Below are 19,285 nucleotides of genomic sequence, written 5' to 3' on the forward strand. Positions count from 1 at the left end.
AGAGAACATAGGAATCAGAACTGCAAATAATCAAGTCTGCAAAAGTCAAAGCTGCAAATATGGAGGGCCCACTATGTATGTATATATTAACTTGACTTCACATAAACATGATTTGCGTTTGTCGAACTTATCTTTCTGGGATAAAAGATGTAGATTAATCATAACATTTGAAAAAGGCAAAATATAAATTGAACCAGGAAAAGAAAAGAAATGTGTGGCAGGGAAAGAGGCAAAGTTGGCCACAACTCAGTCTGCTGAACCCTATCTTGTAATGCATCTGCACTGCAATGTTAGTTATAGCAGTTTGATGCCACTTCAATTCCCATGCCTTCATCCTATGGCATTCTGGGATTTGCAGTTTGCTTAGCATTTTCCACTTCTCATAAGCAAAGCTTTCCCTTAATTGCTGGCCAAGCAAAGAAGAAAGAAAGAAAGAAAGAAAGAAAGAAGCATCCTTTTTGGCACATGCGTAGTCAACCAAATGAGGTTTCTTGCACCATCTTTGTTCCTCCTTTTTAATAGGAGGGGGGCTAATGTTGCCATCTTTGTTTTGGGCATGAATACTGCTCTTTATCATAGGAAAAGAGATAGGAATCACCATCTTTGTTACTGGAACAAGCTATATATATTTTTTTGCTACTGGCAATAGGGAAGCAGCCAGTGGAGCCATCTTTTTCCCTGGGAAAGTGTTTCTTTTCTTTCTTTTCAGCAAAACACACAGAAAGACAATGTAAAAAGCAACATGAGAATCTGACATCCTGCTTGGATGCTTCCTAAATGTATCTAGGAAGAGGATGCTATTTGCCTTCAGTTTCTTATTGGAAAGGATAATAATCAGACTTACTTGATATTCTGTTTCTTTGTTTGAAAAAATATATTGGTGTGTTTTGAATTGTGTTTTAAAGACATTGGATCTTTTTAGGTTTTGCATCAGTTGCATTTCTGTTAGTTACATATTTTTATGCATCACCTGCATTTCTATTATTTGCACTATTTTGTGCATATATTGCATTTCTATTAGTTGAGTTATTTTATGCATTAGCCGCATTTCTCCTAGTCACATTATTGTATGCTTTAGCCGCATTTCTATTAGTTGCATTATTTTGTGCATTAGTTGCATTTCTATTAGTTGCACTATTTTTATGCACTAGCTGCATTTCCATATGCATTAGCTGCATTTATATTAGTCGCATTATGTTTATTCATTAGTTGCATTTCTGTCTTTTTGCATTAGTTGCATTGCTCCTATCAGTTGTGTCGCATTGCATCTGTTGTGTCATATTCACAACAACCCTGCTGGGTGGGTCAGGCTGAGAGAGTGTGACTAGCCCAAGGTTTCCCAGTGAGTTCCATGGCTCATTGCACACCCTCCAACTTTCCCAGTTTGGCTGGGAAAGTCCCAATAAGTCTTCTGCCTTCCCACTTTCTCGGCTGCTTTTAAAACGCCCTGGTTTTTCTCTCCTCCTCCTTGTCCTCAGCTTGCTTCAGTTGCTGCAAAATGAGTTCAACATTTGTATTCAATTAATTCATCAGGAGAAGAAGAGAAGAAGGACCGAACCTTGCCCTTCCCAGTCAACTTGGGCAAAAGCAGATCACAGAAACCTCTCCTAGCTTGTCTCTTCTTCCTCACTGACAACTTTTGCCATTTTAATCACACACCAATTTTGCTGGTTTTCATCTGAGGATCTATCGGTGGTGACTCCGGCTGCATCTGCACTGCAGAAATAATCCAGTTTGGCACCGCTTTGACTGCCCTGGATCCATGCTAGGGAATCCTGGGATTGTGAAATGTTTAGCCTTCTCTGTTGGAGAGCTCCAGTGCCACAAGGAACTACAAATGCCAGTATTTCATAGCATGGACACATAGCTGTGTCAAACTGCATTATAGACGCATAATCTTTCTCCATTGCCAGTGTGAGCAGATGCCCTCCTTTTCTCTTTCCTCCTTCTGCCCAGGAGGAATCCCAAAGAGTCTTCCATTTGGAGCGTGACTAAGAAGCGTGCATTTATATTTCCGTGAGCCTTTTGAGATTTTAATGTGGGAATGTCCACCATTTTCCTGGAACGTCCTACATTTTGCAATGCTGTTCGCCCGGTCCATATCTGCCCTCCTGAGGATGGCAACCAGGAAAGCGAACACCATATTGGGACATAAAACAGCATCTTGCTGAAGAACCATGTGTGACTCTAAAGCTTGCACATATATATATATAAACCACAATTGGTCCAAACACAAGGAATTGTTTTCTGAGCTCTGCTTCTCTTTAGGCAAGAGCGATGGGGCGAATATTAGATCCTTAGTTCCCTGCCTGTAGAGGAAGAGGAGGAGGGAAGGTAACTTTACCTGTTGCAGGTAGTAACTTAATACCCATAGCAGAGAAGTACTACCCAGCTGGTGTTTCCAATGCTCCCATATACTGGCATTTCTTTCGAGACAGGATGCTGTAAGCAGATACTTCGGAGCTTATTCTTCTTCCATGGCATAGTAGAGTTGGAGAACCAAGGCCAGATATATTTAAACCCAAGCGCTCCACCAAAGACCTGTAAGTTTAATTTCATTTTATTTTTTAAGAGGGGGGAAAAGGGGGACGATCTTTCCTCGTTGGCCGCAGGGAACGTGGATTCTTTCTCCATCTTTGGGCCTATTTGCTTGCTTTTTGCAAAGTGGAGGTGAGCAACAGGTTGATTTGAGAAGCAAACTTCCATATACCTGACTGGCCAAACTCTTAAGATTTTTGGGGAGGAGAGCCTTATCTCAGGCCTTATCTTAATACACTTTGAGCCTGCTTTAACTGCCATGGCTCCATCCTATGGGATCCTGAGATGTGTAGTTTAGTGGAGCTTTCGGAAAGAGGAGGTGTGAAATCACTCACCAAACTACAAATCCCAGGATTAAAGCGGTGTCAGACTGCATTAATTCTACAACCATTATTCATTACAGCGGGCCTTTGGTATCCACTGTAATGATCACTTTTGGATCCCAAAATCTTTGAATGCTCTATATTATTATTATTATTATTATTATTATTATTATTACTGCAGTGGGGCCTTGGTATCTTTCATTGTTTGGTTCCAGGACCTGCTGTGGATACCAAAATCCCTGGATGTTGAAGTCCCATTAAATACAATGGCACAGCAAAATGGTGTCCCTTATATAAAAGGGATTTTTTGGAATATATATATATATATATATATATATATATATATATATATAATATTCTCAAGCTGTGGATGCTTGAATCTGTGGATATATAGGACAGCTGTATTCATATCATTTATTAGCGGGTCTTTTGTAAAGCTAGTGACTCTTGGTGACTCAAGGCAATTGGAGGTGGGGGAATGGGATAGAAATAAAGCGGATGATGGAATACTTTAACTTCCTCACCCCCAAATCCTTAGGATTATAATAGAGGTGGCTCATAGCCATGCATTGTTGCTGGGGAAAATCTGATTTCCTGCCAGCTTCTGGAAGCATTTCCAGCTGGAAAGAAGTCCAAGGATTGTGGCAAAGGATATTTCAGAGTCCTAGCTCATCCCCAAAAAGGGGGCCAAAAAAAAAAAGTCCTGGCCCTTTGCCCTGGCTATTATGTCTCCATCAAAATGTTAGAAATGAGCTGATGCTTGGTTTGTCCATTGCAGAGAACGGAAGCACCAAAGCTGAGATGAAGAGCCTGAAGGCCCGGTTCAAGAAGGCCGACGCGAGTCCTCCGATTGCGTTTTCAGCTTTAGGACCAATCCAAAAGGTAGGCATTAAAAAGCCAAGGCAGCTTCCAGTCCTTTATCGCAGACGCACTGATACAAACAGATAGAGCATATGTTCCACTTTTTATAATAGGCAAAGGACAATCTTCTAGACCCTATTGTTCCGGTCAATTATTTGTCTTAGCATTTTGCCTTTAAGGAGTTGTCTTGCCAAAATATCTTGGAGCCTGGGTTTCAAAGGGTGTCTTTGAGCTCCTCCGGACAAAGAAAACATTGACTTAACATGGCATTTTGCAAAGGGATCTTGTCGCACCTTTGAGACTCACTGGAAGAAAGAAGCTGGTGGCCTGAACTTTCCCAGACTTGAGCCTACATCCTCAGATGCATATTTAGAGTGGAGAATCCAGAAAATCCAGTCTTTTTGCAGATGGCTTTTCCAGACTAACACAGCTAGGTCTTTCAATACTACCACCATGTTTAGATACGGAGGTAATGATGTTGGATGGAAGGACGGACACCTGCAGGTCTGTCTACATATCTGGCATCCATCGCTCTGGCGGCTGGCTGGGCAACCTTCTCATGAGATTTTCACAAAGATGGTGTTGGGCACAAAGCTGGGGCTCTTCTACCTGCAAAACTTAAACAGACGATTGGCATGGCATGGCATGGCTGGCAGCGGGGTATTGGGATGAGACACAGCGAGGGAGCAATTCCCGGTGACAGTGACGACAGCGCCAGGCCCAAATCCTCTCCGTTTTGTAATTAATCTCCAAGCCGATCAGGGACTCTCTCTCTCTCAGTCTCAGGTCACCTGGCAGCTGGGTTCACCCAGATGCTTCTTCAGAGAGATCAGGCCAAGAGAGCAGCGCTGGGGGCATGGCAGCGGGCAGCTCTGCCCAGGTTTGCAAGGGGTCATTCTTTCCCCCTGCAAATAAAAATTCTGCTCCATGCATGAAAATTTGCAATCCCCCAATCTAAAAACTCAATGTATGCACCCCCCAAAAGGGGGCAAGCCAAGACACCAGGACATGCAAACCCATGAATAAAAGTATTCAAGGTTTGTGTGTATGTTGTAGTGGTTGTGGTTGTGCACCGTCAAGTCGTTTCTCTACACAAGGAGACATGCAAAGCCCTGAAGCCAAATGGTGCAGCATCAACATCAACAGGGTTGAATGGTATGTAGTGGTTTGAGCATTGGACTAAGGCTGGGGACCTGTGTTCTAATCCCCACTCGGCTATATAAGCCCACTGTATATAAGTCATGCTCTCTCAGCCTCGGAGGATGGCCATGGCAAACCCCTTCTGAAGAAACTTGCCAAGAAAACCCCATGATAGGTTCACCTTAGGGTCGCCATAACTCAGAAATGATTTGACACAACAACAAGGCGAATCCATCACCAAGTTTTTGTGGCAAGTTTCTTCAGAGGGGGTTTGCCCTGGCCATCCTTTGAGGCTGAGAATGTGGGACCTGCCCAGGGTCACCCAGCAGGTTTCCATGGCCAAGCCGGGATTCGAACCCTGGTCTCCAGAGTCATAGTCCAACACTCAAACCATTGCACCAGACCAGCTCTTGGAACCCTATTATTGCTGTTTAGGAGTCAACCCCCTAATGGCTCTGGATGTCGGTGGTTGTTGTGTGCCTCCAAATCAATTCTCAGTCCCCTCCCCAAACTACAGATCCCAGGATTGCATAATATGGAGACATGATATTCATGCTTTATTTTAATTTTACTGAACAAATCAAAAATTTAAAACTTCCATCCAAACAATCACGTTTAAACCATTTTGTACATCAATGCCATATCGTAATATCAACAAATAAACAAAAAGTATAAAAACAAAGGCCAGCAAGTATTTCAAGGGTAAGTACAGTTCCCGGGTGACAGGAATTACTTAAATTATTTAGATTAATACGTTATTATTATTATTATCATGCTTTATTTATATAGCGCTGAAGATTTACATCCCAACCGTTAACCTTCCTAGTATTGTGCTTGAACCTCTTTCTTCTTCCAACTTTCTCTTTCCAAACCTTATCCTCTCTCTGCACTTTCTTTCCCATAACTCCTCTTCCACATTCCTTCTCTCTATCCTCTCACTCTACCACTCTCCTTCACTTCTTGGCATCCCTTCTTCCCTAAACCTTCTTTCTCCTCCCATCTGCACACCTTTCCTTGAACCTTTCCATTCTCAGACTACAGCTGCTCACCCTCTTCTACTTCCCTGACCCTCTTCAATAATGATGATGATGATGATGATGATGATGATGATGATGATGATGATGTATTTTTATCCTGCCTCTCCATTTGGATGCCTAACATTCACGTTTGTTGGTGTTGTGTGCCTCCTAGTCGTTTCCGATTGATGGCCATCCTAAGACGAAGCTATCCTGGGGTTTTCTTGGCACATTTCTTCAGAGAGGGGTACCATGGCCATCCTCTGAGGCTGAGAGAGTGTGACTTGGTCCAAAGGGTCTTTTTTGAGGAGGGGAGATCTGGGTTCCCTCCCTTGCAGGCCCAGTGTCAACCACAAGAGGGCGCCAGTCCCTCTCTGTCTGCCTCTTGCTGCAAGCTGCCTGGACCAGTCTCCTCCTCAGCATCAGTACAACACAGAGCATCCTTCATCTTGCCTCCATCCTCAGCTGGTCCTCTCCTCTTCCTCTTCCTCTTCCCCTTCTCCTTCCTCCTCTCTTCCTCCTCCTTTGCCAGGCCAAGGGCCGGACAAGTCGGATGGATGGCTACTCGCTATTTCCTAGGTGGAACCATGAAGCAGATCTGTTTCTGTGCCGCCTCCTCTTTCGCGGTAGGTGCCCTCCTTTTTTTGCCTTCCAAACCCAGGCTTTCTCGTTCTGTCTCTTCTTTGGTCCTACTTGCACCCTTTCCATAAGGCCATGACATCCTATTGACCGAGAAAGACTGGTCCATCCATTCATCCATCCTAGTGATGGATCAATGGATGGGTCAGTCTTTCTCGGTCAATAGGATGTTAGGACCTTCTCTGCTGGAAATGAACACATTGCGGATCAGTACCAACATTCCTTCTTCTTATCTCATTATCTCTTCTTCTTCATCTCTCCTTCTTCATCTTTATCTCTGGGAATCCACCCCTCCTAAACCCATTCCCTTTAAACCAGGCTCTGTCTGTCACTTCTGTCTGAGCATTGTAGACTCTGAAATGCCCTTCCCACCATCATCATCATTATCATCATCATCATCATCATCATTGTCTACCTCCTCCTGGATGCCATTGGCATCAGAAGGAAGGGGAGAATGCACTCTGTCCATGCCCAGAGGTTGATAGGGGTGTGGAGAGGGTTGCTTTCCGTAGCAAAGGGATGCACACATACAGGATTGCCTTTTTGCAGCAAAAGGAGGGACCATTTACAAAGAGAGAGGATTGCTTCAATGGCAAATAGAGGGTTTGCTTTCTCTATCTGATGCAGCCTTGGCATGGGAAAAAGGGGGAGAAATGGGTGCTGGGTTTAATTCTCGCCCTTATTGCAGAAGATTACGGCTCCAGAGATGTTCTGGATGACCGGCATTTGCTACTTAGGACAAACCGAGTCCCTTCTCCAGCCTTCTCTTTGTGGGATGATTCCTATGGGTTGCATTCATCTATTATTATTATTATTATTATTATTATTATTATTATTATTATTATTTCCACCTAATTTAGCAACCGTCCTTCCTTCCTAAGGCTTTCTCCTCGGGGAAAAAAATCTCTCCTGGGGGACATTTTTGGGGTGCATTGGGGACTCAGCAGACGGATCATGGCAGAAACCATGATGTTTATTTGTAATTAAAATGCACATTGTAAATATATATTTAACATATACAACATATGTAACATTATATAACATATGACATATATAACATATGGGGGAAATATAACATAAAAGCTATATATATATATATATTGCAGCATAAGCGCAATCGCTGCACCCAAGGTGCTCTGTACATGCTCAGAGGCCATTTTCCTTCTCTTTCTGCATGTTCTCCTACCCCTTAGGTTTGGGTCCTTGCTGTTCTCCCTTTCCAGCACTGAATTCATGACATTCTTTCCCTTCTCCTTCTTATTTTCACGACGACCTTGTGAGGGAGGTCAGGCTGAGAGTGCATTTCATGTTTTGGTAGCGAATTCAAGCTCCGGTCTCAACCCTCAACCCTCTCCATCTTCCTTATTAAATGTCTCTTCTCTCTCACGCTCCATATTTTATTTCTTATTTATTAACCATCGGTCCAGTTTCTATCCCATCTTTCCAAATGAACCCCAAAAGCCTTGGAGTACTCTCCTCCTCCTCCACAGTTTATCCTCACAACAACCTTGCGAGGTAGGGCAGTCTCTCTCACAAACAAACCCAAGGGTCACTTCATGGGCTCCATGGCTCAGTGAGGGACTCGAACCCAGATCTCCCAAATTCCAGTCCAAAACCTTTTTTTTTGCAGAGCTCAAACAAGGCTCTGGAACGCTGGGCTTTGTAGTTTTTGCCATTTGAACTCGGTTTGCAGCAAAGCTGAGGATAAAGGAGGGAGGATGAGTGAGAAGCCGGGTCCTTTTAAACGCAGCAGGAAAAATGTTTGCTTGAAATGTCAGTTCAATATTGCTTTGCAATCTTGTACAGTACTTTGACTCTATGTCAGCGATTCCCAAATGTTGCTCCCCAATATATATTTGAACTTTAGCTCCCAGAATCCCTGACAGTTAACCAAGCTGGCTGGGGCTTCTGGGAGCTGGAGTCCAAAACACCTGGAGGACCAAGGTTTGGGAACCACCGCTCTACATTTTGGTCCGTTCGCTTGGTATTAGATTGCAGACCGGCTTGTGTGTGTATTACTGCCTGAATAATTCATTTTGCAATTTACTGGAGTGGTTTTGTTATGCTTTCCTTCCTTCCTCTCTCTGTGTGAAAGAGAAAGAGCCTATATCACCCTTACAGCCCTGCGAGGCGGGCCAGCCTTAAGAGGCATTACAGCATATTTATTTATTTATTTGATGTATTTATTTCAAGGATTTCTATTCCACCCACAATGGGATTCAATGTATTGGAAGAGTGAGTGCCCACCTTTCTTAGAAAGCACTCCGCAGCTCCTTGGGAAGGAATAACCTCAAAATGGAAGACAAAAAGCATGAAACAAGGCATGGAAAACAGGAACATGGTGCATGGTGCCGCCATGCCTTGACCAGACACCTCTTTCATCAGTTTTCAAAGCAACTCACTACTAGTAGGATTCCCCTCCTTTTCAGCCCTGTGGCCTAGTTTTTAAACCCCAGCTAAGGAGATTTTAAGGACACGGCTGCGCTCCAGAGGCCTCTGCATGTCAGCGATTCTCAATTAGGAAGGATGCTGATGAGCGTTGAAAACCGACCGCAAATTGAGCAGATCCTTCCTTTCCGTCCATCTACAGAGTCAGGAAAAGCCTGCCATGGGATAACCTAAGGATACCCAGGCAAGGCCCTGCAACACAATGTTGCGGCGTTGCGTCCAAAGGCAAACACCAAGACGAACGGCGCTTAACGAATTTGAACATGAATCAACGGGTTGGAAAGAAATCCCACGCAAATACACTCGTCCCTCCACATTTGCGGCTTTGACTTTTGTGGATTTGATTATTGACGGATTTTATTAATATGACCTCTCTAGGAATATCTAGATCCTCCAGTGCAACTCTGTGGTCAACTTTAACCAAAAGTGGCACTGAAGGACCTAGAGATTCCTAGAGAGAACACTCCACTAGGCCTTTGTAGCTCCTCCAGTGCAACTCTATGATCATTGTCTGGCAGATATTGACCACAGAGTTGCACTGGAGGACCTAGAGATTCCTAGAGAGGTGTAATCTCAGGTAAAAACATAGTGTTTTTGTTGTTTGTGGTTTTCCCACATTGACGGGTGTCCTGTGCGTCTAACCCCAGCGAATGTGGAGGGATGAGTGTATTAGATTTGTTGACTGGGAGCTGTTCAGTAGGAGAGCAGACTGCCTTTGAGGGCAATGGACTCTTCTTCTTTGGAGTCCTTTAAAGAGAGGTTGGATGGGCATCTTTCAGGAGCGCTGTAGTTGGTTATTCTTGCATGGCAGAATGGGGTTGGATTAGATGACCCTTTGGGTCCCTTCCAGTGCTTACAGTTCCAAGGTCCTTATGCCCTTACATAAAGGTATTGCAGTTTATAATACTGCGATGTAGTGGTTGAGTGCTGGACTCTGGAGACCAAGGTTTGAATCCTGGCGCATGCTTGCAAACCCACTGGGGACTTTATCACACGGGGTAAATTGGAAGGGTAACCAAAGGTAATCGAAGAGGGTCATCCAAGGTATTTCAGGTAATTTCACAAAGGATTTTCGAACAACGTTGCAAGCGAACTGAAGGCAATCCAAACCCAATTGCGAGACATCCCAGGAATAGCTGAATTCAGAAAAAATATCGAATGTATACATCCTTTTCTGCCGTGAATTCACAGTCAATTCACATTTGCGTTAGTATGAAATGCATCTCCAATTCGACCATGGGATTACTATCGGCTGTGGGATCCTGTCCTCCCTGTGTATGCGCAAACACACTAATTCGTAACCGAGATGCCAATGGGTATGTACTCATGGGATGAGTTCATTCGCATTCGCACGGCTTTCTCTTTTGGATAGATGCTGTATTCGTCTGTGCGCGTGATAAGCTACTATGTAATTTCTTGCATTTTTGGATTGCCTGCCCTTTCTTCTTCTTTCGGGACAGTGATACATTCCTCTGTATGAAAATGTCCTGGGTGCAAGTCCCACTCTCTCGGCCTCAGAGGATGGTAAAGGCAAGCCTCCTCTAAAGAACCTTGCCAAGAAAACCCTGTATAGGTTCACCTTAGGGTTCCTATAAATTGGAAATGACTTGAATGCCATTTTAAGAGCCGAGCGAAGGAGATCAATTTCTGATTTGGTCACAAGGAGGACAACAACGTCTCTTTCTCTCCCACCGTTTCTCCCAAACTTTGGTCTTCCAGGTATTTTGGAGTCGTGGTCCAGCACTCCAACCATTGCACCATGCTGTCCATTAGTCCAAGACAATGGGCTTTAATGGTTTAAACCACTGGGAGCGAATGGTCTTCTGAATCTCATTCTGCAAGTTTTGGAATAAGCACCAAAATTGGGAAAATGTCAGACTTCATCTAGTGTGAAAAGACAAAAAAAGCATGACAGACACATTTGGAGAGATCTCTGGTTGGAGAGATCTCTGCCTGTGTTTTGTATCGAAGGCCTGGGTTGGGAATCATGCCTAGAAAGTCAAACACGGACGTGTGTGCGCCCTTTGCTTTTTGGATTAACTGTTGCCACCACAACCAGGTGACGTCCAGGGAATATTAATGCAAACATGGGAAGAGATTATCTGTAAGCCGGGGAGAGAGAAGGAGAAGGAGGAAATTGGAGGTTGCAAAGCCTTTTTGGTGTGGTTCTTTGTTTCTTTTGTTTGCGGGGAAGCAACTGGGCCCAGTGCTTTAATAGAAGGGGTGCGGAATCGGAGACCATGGAGTTGGTCTGGGTTTTTGCTACCTTTAATGGAACCCTCTCATTGCTGAGTCTCTGGGGGAAATAACCCAAAGGAGTTTGCTACGGTGCTGTTCTATACAGGGTTTTGCTGCATTAAAACCTGCCATGGATTCACCACCCCATTGACCTGGAAGGTATTAGCCTCTACTAAACCCTGAGGCCAATTCTGGTCCTACTTGGGTCCCAATCTGCCCCTCCTCATAGGAACACACCGCCTTCCTCATGGCACTACTGCTCTGTCTATCTATCTATCTTGTCTGTCCATCCATCCATCCTCTCTCTCTCTCTCTAGCTATCTTGCTAACTATCTAGCTATCTATTCTGTCTGACTATCCATCTATCTATCTATTCATTCTGTCCTCTATCTATCTATCTGGTGGGTTTTCCCAGAATTGAATCAGTTGAAATTCCTTTCCGCTAAGGATTAATTACAGACATAGGAGCTGCAACCTCAAATAATATTCTGGCATGAAATAACATTCTGTCACCTGAATTGATATAACCTTCAGCTAGGCATATTTATAGAAACATGGAAAGGTAACTTTAGAGGTTATTGAGTCCAGCAGTTCCCAACCTTGGGTCCACCATTTGTTTCAGACTTCAGTTCCCAGAAGCCCCAGCCAACTTGGCTAGCAGTCAAGAATGATGGGAGCTGAAGTCCACATCATCCAGACGACCAAAAGTTGAGAACCACTGATCCAACCCCTGGCTCCATCTAGGAAACAAAGAAAGTTCCTCTGCTGGGAACTTGTAAAGCACTATTTACGGTGACAGTGTGATGATGATGGTGATGACGACGCCGACGACGCCGTTAGATGCAATAATGTTTTCCCTGAGAGTTGGATATTCATCCTCTGCTAAAGGAAATATTAGTATCCACCTAGAGCTTTGTATCCAGAAGATCTCTGGATCATGGCCCTGAAACTGGAAAGGGTGGGGATAGAGTCTGTTCACGTGTTCGAGAAAACAACAGCAACAACAACATCTTCTTTTTGGCTTTCAGAACCAAGACTGGAGCAAGAACGACGAGAAGCTTCTGCAGGCCGTGGAATACAATGACGCCGACCGCGTCTCCTCTCTCCTCCTCCGGAAAGGCCTGGTCCCCACCAAATTGGACTCCGATGGGAAATCAGCGTAAGTCCGTTTCCTTATATCAGGGATTTGCCATTTCAGTTGTGGGTCTGTGTGTGCTGCACTCATTTTAATGGCGATCCCTCTGCAGTGGTATGCATGCCACAGTTGGGCTAAGTTTCCAGCTCCTCAGAGGAATCAGTCTTGGGAATCATTCTTCCAATTTGTTCCTGATTGTTCCCAGTGGTTCCCAAACGTTGGTCCTCTGGGTGTTTTGGGCTTCAACTCCCAGAAGCCCCAACCAGCTTGATCAGGAATGCTGGGAACCAAAGTCCAAAACATCTGGAGGACCAACGTTTGGGAATCACTGGGCTGGCCCTTGTGTCGATCATGAAGTTGTGAGTTCATGAGTTGTTCCCCATCCACAACCTACCTCTCTAAAGCCTTTGCAATCTTTGTTTCTTCGGTGGGTCGACAACACTGCAGAAATAAAGCCATGACTCAGTGCTATGGCATTCAGGAATTTGTAGTTTGGGGAGATATGTAGCCATTCCAGATGCCATAGCACTGAACCTTGGAAATGACAGGGGTGTCCAACTGCTTTATTTCTGCAGTGCAGGAGCAATTTGGTGTCAGAAATTGCAATTTAAGGGAGCGTCTTTTCCTGCTGTAGGTTCCACCTGGCCGCCATGAGAGGAAACGTGGACTGCCTCGAAGTCATGCTGGCCCACGGGGCCGATGCCATGACCACTGATGGATCAGGTAAGCAGACCCGCTGCGGGGTGTTTTGGCTGGATTTGTCTAACTCTCCCAAACCTCCGGCCGCTGGGGATGAGTTCTTATGTCAAGGAAACAGAGCAGAACAGTGTTAGCTGGCAGTCGCACAACACTGTCTCATTGGCGCATTGCAATGTTGTGAGTCACCAGTGTGATCCAATGCATAATGTGCACCAATGCATGACCAAAGGTGCAGTGCTCAAGGTGCAACCATGCACAACCACAGGTTGAAATCCTGTTGCTTAGTCTCAACTGGAGTTTTGTTGTGTTCGTCCAAGTCACGTTTGAATCCTGGCGACCCTATCATGGGGCTTTCTTGGTAAGGTTCTTCAGAGGGGGTTTGCCATTGCCTTCCTCTAAGGCTGAGAGAGTGTGACTTGCCCAAGGTCACCCAGTGGGTTTACATGGCCGATCCGGGGTTCGAACCCTGATCTCCAGAGTCAGTAGGCCCATGGAATTATTTCTTGTATGATGAGTCGACACCGTTCCCCTCAGTATGGTAGGTTGATATTGTGTGCTTTCCAGTTGTTTCTGACTTATGGCAATCCTCTCATGGGGTTTTCTTAGCAAGAGTTTTTCAGAAGAGCTTTGCCTTTGCCTTCCTCTGAGGCTGAGAGAGTGTGGCTTGCCCAAGGTCACCCAGAAATTAAAAGGAACTGGTCCATTTGGCCTTTCTTTGAAAGCAACTAACATCTCCTTCCTCTCCTTTTAATCTCCCTCCATCCTGTCCCACCACAGGCTTTGCAGCTTTACACCTCTCAGCAAAACATGGCCACCCGCAGTGTGTGAGCAAGCTCTTGCAGGTAATATATGCATGTATTTATTTGATTTATTTGCAAATATTTATGAACCCCTTCAATCCAAGAATCTCAATGCTGGGCTGACTGAATGCAGACCCATCCTTTAGCTTCTTTACTGAGAGGTTGGCGATGGGTGTCTTCAGGCTTGTGCCTAAGAAAGGATGACATGGCATAGGCTTAACGGAGTGGCATCTGGCTCAACTTTGGACTCTCCTTTTAGGCCTCTTGCCCAGTGGACATGGCAGACAGTCATGGAAGGACAGCGCTTCATCACGCAGGTTAGTTTGGTGCATAGATCTGTGGTGCTTGGAAATCCATCCATCCATTATTAATATTATTATGACAGCTGGCCCTCTGTATCCACGGAATCCTTATCCATGGATTCAATCACCCATAGCTTGAATATAATATATATATATATATATATATATATATATATATATATATGCGCGCCTCCTGCACCTTTTAGGGTTTGGGTGAGGAACCTGAGATCCTGAGGTTTAAACAAGCCCTTGTGGGGTTCATATCTGGCCCTTTGGGTTGGTGGGATCCCAGCTTTTATGATGGTATTTGATGTCTGTCTCACATTTCTCCCAACATGGTGCAAACCATTCTCAAGCTCTCACTCTCTTCAATGCTAAGAGTTTGGGGATTTCATTGGTCAGCAGGATTCTTCATGGCAAGGCAGTGCCCTCTTTTTTGTTAAGCTCTCCCCCATCTATAACCTAGCTCTACCTTTTCCTTCCTTTTTTCCCAGCTGTCACTGGCTGCATCTCCTGTTTGGAAATCCTCTGTGACTTCAAAGCTTCCTTGAACACCAAGGACCAGGTAAGGTCTTCTCTACCAGTTCCCATTTCATGCCATGATGTCTGTTTTGCTGTTCCTTATACTGCTGTACTGTTCATTCTTGATTGATCTTCCCCTGAGCTCATAGAGCCCAAAATATAGAAAGCAATTCCATATGGGAGAACTGAAATGAAAGAAGCAAAACCCTGCCTGGGCACTTTTTATTGTTTGCAGAAGTTTGATGCATAATACACAATGTACCAAACAATGTCTGCAACCTTTAAGAGTTCTGAAAGTATATCGGAGAGCAGCACCTTAGATAGCAGCTCCTTTAAGGTCTGCTAAAACACAGAGCAGATTCACTGCACCCTTGAAATAGAAACCACTGGCCACCTTGGTGCCACTGAACACAGGCACCTGATTTTTGCAAATCTTCCAGAGGAGTTGATCTCTTTAGCAATTTTGCATTGGTAAGATGGACCTATACAAAGGTACAGCTCCGGTCCATGGCACTGAGTCTCTCCTTTTCCATGTTTTCTCTTCCTTGGCAGGATGGGGCAACCCCTCTTATTCTCGCAGCCAAGATGAGCCATTCGGAGCTGTGCCATTACCTGCTGCACCGCGGAGCTGCCGTCAATGCCAGAGACCAGAAGGGCCGGTGAGGGCCTTTCCTATGAGAAACTGTAACTCATGGGGAAGATCTTATGGGCTGCCACACCACTTTCTCATTTCCTAATGGTGTGAAAGCAGACCTGAGGTCAAAAAATCATAGAAGTTGGAAGGGCACCCAATGGGCATCTCGTTCAATTCCCTGCCATGCAGGAATACCCAACTAAAGCAAAATGCCCATCCAACTTCTCTTTCAAGACCTCCAAAGATGGAGAGTCCGCAACCCTCCAAAGCAATCGATTCCACTGTCAAAAGGCTCTTCCAGTAAAGATGTTCTTCTTAATGTTGAGGTGGGATTTCTTTTCTTGTCATTTGGATTCACTGGTTCATGTTCTCTAGACTTTGAAGCTGAAAACAGTAAGGGGATAAACTCCATGTGCTCCAAGTTGGTCAGCTGTTTATTCTTTTTTAAAAGAGCCCACCATGTTTTGGCCTGCATGAGAAAAGGCCATCTTCAGGGGCTAAAAACAAATGCAAATAGAAATACATGCCAGGTATTAAAAAGACAAGACAACACTAACTATATCCTATAGAACCTCACAGGGATACAATATTTTTCATATTATATATAAATCATACATACCCTTGAGCAGAAATCACTGGGAAAGACTGAGCACAGCATCCTCATGGCAAGTAACACTTTCTCAGCCTCAGGGGAAAGCAATGGCAAACTTCCTCTGAACAAACCTTGCCAAGAAAAACCCATGATAGCTTTGCCTTAGGTTCGCCATAAGTCAGAAATGACTTGAAGGCACACAACGACAAAAAATCCAGAGGAGATCTCACCACCTCTCTAGACCATTTTTTCCCCAAGCAGCTCTCCTGGTAAAGAAGTTCCTCCTAATGTTCAGCCCAAATCTACCTTCCTTATGTCTTCCTGCATGGCAGAATGGGGCAGAACAGAATGGCCTTTGGGGTCTCTTCCGTGATTCTATGAACTTAACGGGGCTTCCCTTTCCTTTAGAACAGCCCTCATGGTGGCCTGTGAGAATGGCAATGTGGAGACGGTGGAGGTCCTTGTCCACGGCGGGGCCAAGGTGGGCCTTGTGGATGCCACAGGCCACGATGCGGCCCACTATGGAGCAGCCACCGGCAATGCCCTCATTCAGCATTACTTGCAGGAGGCAGCCCAGCGTCATTCTTGGGCCAGCGGTAAGGCATTTTGACACCCCCCCCCCCTCTTTTCTACCCCAAATGAACTTCAGGCATTTTGGAAGCTCACTCATTGCTTGGGAAAGCTGTGGAAGACAGGGATGAAATCTTTGGGATAAGATGCACATTGAAGGGTGCTGTGTCTTCTCCAGAAGTCTCCTGGGAAAGACAGTTCTCTTATCTTCAGGGAACTTATCTTTGGGGGAACTGTGGAGGGACTGAGGGCCAAATAAACCCCCAGCTTTAGGGCCCTTATGTGGCTCCAGGGCCAGATTTTGCAGACCCTTGCTTTAGTCTCCTAATCTTGGTTTTGTTTTTGCTCTTTCTCTGCAGAGGAATCCACTGATTTATCCTCACAGGTAACTTCTGCTTAACCCCTGGCCTTCAAGACTCATCCCTGTTTGGCACAAGAGGCTGGGAAAGTATTTCTTAACACTTCCTTTCCTCCTTTCATTCCTTCATTCCCTCTCTATATCAACTTTGGCCTTCCTTCCTTGTCCTTTCTCTCTGTCCCCTCTATCCTTTCTTCCTTCCTCTTTTCACAGGCCTCCTCCCCAGGGCAATCTGGCTCCAAGGGGAAGAATAGCAGCCCAAGAAAAAGGAAGGCCCCACCTCCACCGTCCAGTAACTCCAACCAGGTAGGAAGATGGGCAGAGATGCTCAACAGGTGGGTGAGGGCAACTGGGCATGCTTGATGAACCCATATTGAACCCATCATCAGTAACAACCTCTGTTCCCTTCTCTCTCCTGCCTGCTGGCCCTCCCAATGCCAGCCTGCTCCTCACCCGCCGGACCACCAGGGCACCTCTTCTGCAGAACGGAGCAGCCGGGTGATCACAGCCAAGCCAGCCAGAGCACACCATTCCTCTGCTCCAGCCGATGCGGTGAGGATAGCCAGAGTAAAGGACAAAGCAGAGCTCAGGAGAGGCATTTCCATGTCAACTAGATAAGTGGGAATGCTGTGGTGCAGAGGCCACATGTAGCTCTTGAGGGGCCTTTGGATTCCCAGACCCTCCAACCTCCCATTCCTCATATATATGACTTGGAAGGTCATATATATGGGGGGAGAGAGAGAGGAATATTTTAGCATGGCGTAGTGGTTTGGGTGTCGACTGTGACTCTGGAGTTCAAATCCCTGCTTGGCCATGAAACTATTTGGTGACCTTGGGCAAGTCGCACACTCTCAGCCTCAGAGGAAGCCAATCTTAACCTTCCTCTGAAGAAATCTTGCCAAGAAAACCCCATGAGAGGTTTGCCTTAGGGTCACCATAAGTCAGAAAAGACTTGAAGGCATGCAAAAACAACAAATGGCAATTCCACTATTTAGTTGGCCCACTAAGGTCTTTCTAATGTTTAGGTGGAATCTCTTTTCTTGCAATGGGCATCCATTGGTTTTTGCCCTGGTCTCTGGAGCAGCAGAAAGCAAGCTCATGCCATCTTCTACATGACATTGCTTGTAGGAATAGCCCCCAAGCTATCTGGAAGTTATCTTGGTTTCCCAGAGTGTTGCAAAAAGAGTCTCAGGAGGACCCTAAAAATTGCCCAACCAACCCAGAGGGTAGCCCCTCATCTCCCAATTCCTCTTTTCCTAGGAGGACCGAGACGCCTACGAGGAGATTGTGAAGCTGCGCCAAGAGAGGGCACAGTTCCTGCAAAAGATCCGAAGCCTGGAACAGCAGCAGGAGAAGCAGAAGCAAGAGGTAGGAATTGGGGTGGAAAGCTGGGTTTTGCAAAAACTAAATATTGGGCAAAGGGAAGCAACAAACTCAGGCAGCAATCGCTTTAGGGGTGGCAAGCGGAGCTGACTTCCCAAGTCTTCCCTCAACTTTTACTTCAGGTGGCAAAACGACTTGGGCTGCCCATGGTAAGCATTATAACCATGGAAGGCAGAATACAAAAATGGAAAACTAAATGAATAAGTAGCATGCGTTTTATTTCTTAACAGTGCCTTTTCTCCATCCTTTATTCTTTGCCTTGTAGCAACCAGGGCTGGGAGATGCTTCCCTTCATATTCTGGAGAAACAGGTGAGTCCCATCCTAGAAAGAAAGAAAAGGTCTGAGGGTTTATTGTCATTTTTGTGTGCCTTCAAGTCATTTCTTATGCTCTAAGGCAAGCCTATCACAGGGTTTTCTTGGCAAGATTTGTTCGGAGGGTTTCATTTTTGTTTTTTACCAGTGCCTCCCTCTGAGGCTGAGAGAGTGCGACTTGCCAAAGGCCACCCAATTGGTTTCCCTGCCTAAGTGGGGAATCGAACCATGGTCTCCAGAGGACTGGAACCTTATTCTACTTTCAAGGAGATGGGCTGTACTTTTGTACTCAAGCACTTGCTTTGCAAGTAAAAAGCCCCCCAGTTTCGGTCCCCTTCCTCAACTGGGAAACGTACCTATTTAAAACCCAGAGGAGTCAAATGGGTGCATCTACATGGTAGAAATAATGCAGTTCTACCAACATTTGCTTCTATTGGGGAGCAGCTCTTTTGCAAAGCTCTTGGATCTTAATTTCCTGCTCAGTTGCACGCAACTAGTAGGATACATTTTCTAAGGGAAAACTGTGGATTGAAGCTAAACTTAGAGGGAACAGGGGACATTATTGTTCCTGCTAAATCCATCAATAGATATGTGGACAGATGACCACCCAAAGTGGAATTAAGGTCCAAAACACACTGCAGAAATAATCCAGTTTGAGACCACTTTCACTGCACTGGCTCTATGCTAGGAAATTCTGAGAACTGTAGGTTTGTAAGACATTGAGCCTTATTTGTCAGAGAGCTCTGGTGCCACAATAAACTACAGTTCCCAGGA

General features: G+C 45.2%; 1 protein-coding gene across 3 annotated transcripts in view; it reads left to right on the plus strand.

Moving 5' to 3' along the window:
* Nucleotides 1-6,292: 6,292 nt before the first annotated feature.
* The window catches only part of ANKRD24 (ankyrin repeat domain 24), a 28,299-nt gene continuing 15,306 nt past the window's right edge, over nt 6,293-19,285 (plus strand). For 2 of the 3 annotated variants that reach the window (XM_089535556.1, XM_089535557.1), the window contains exons 1-13: nt 6,293-6,504; nt 12,232-12,362; nt 12,973-13,061; nt 13,815-13,879; nt 14,097-14,154; nt 14,634-14,704; nt 15,214-15,320; nt 16,296-16,483; nt 16,817-16,842; nt 17,029-17,121; nt 17,257-17,367; nt 18,076-18,183; nt 18,464-18,508. In XM_089535556.1, the coding sequence (XP_089391682.1) occupies nt 6,436-6,504; nt 12,232-12,362; nt 12,973-13,061; nt 13,815-13,879; nt 14,097-14,154; nt 14,634-14,704; nt 15,214-15,320; nt 16,296-16,483; nt 16,817-16,842; nt 17,029-17,121; nt 17,257-17,367; nt 18,076-18,183; nt 18,464-18,508 (1,161 nt within the window). In that variant the 5' untranslated portion in view covers nt 6,293-6,435. Of the gene's footprint in view, nt 6,505-12,231; nt 12,363-12,972; nt 13,062-13,814; nt 13,880-14,096; nt 14,155-14,633; nt 14,705-15,213; nt 15,321-16,295; nt 16,484-16,816; nt 16,843-17,028; nt 17,122-17,256; nt 17,368-18,075; nt 18,184-18,463; nt 18,509-19,285 lie in introns of those variants that run through there. The other variant, XM_089535558.1, reaches the window with a different exon arrangement.

Source organism: Sceloporus occidentalis, unplaced genomic scaffold, assembly GCF_023333645.1.
Source record: "Sceloporus occidentalis isolate IW3139 unplaced genomic scaffold, rSceOcc1.0.p SCAF_8, whole genome shotgun sequence".
NCBI classification, from domain to species: Eukaryota; Metazoa; Chordata; class Lepidosauria; order Squamata; family Phrynosomatidae; genus Sceloporus; species Sceloporus occidentalis.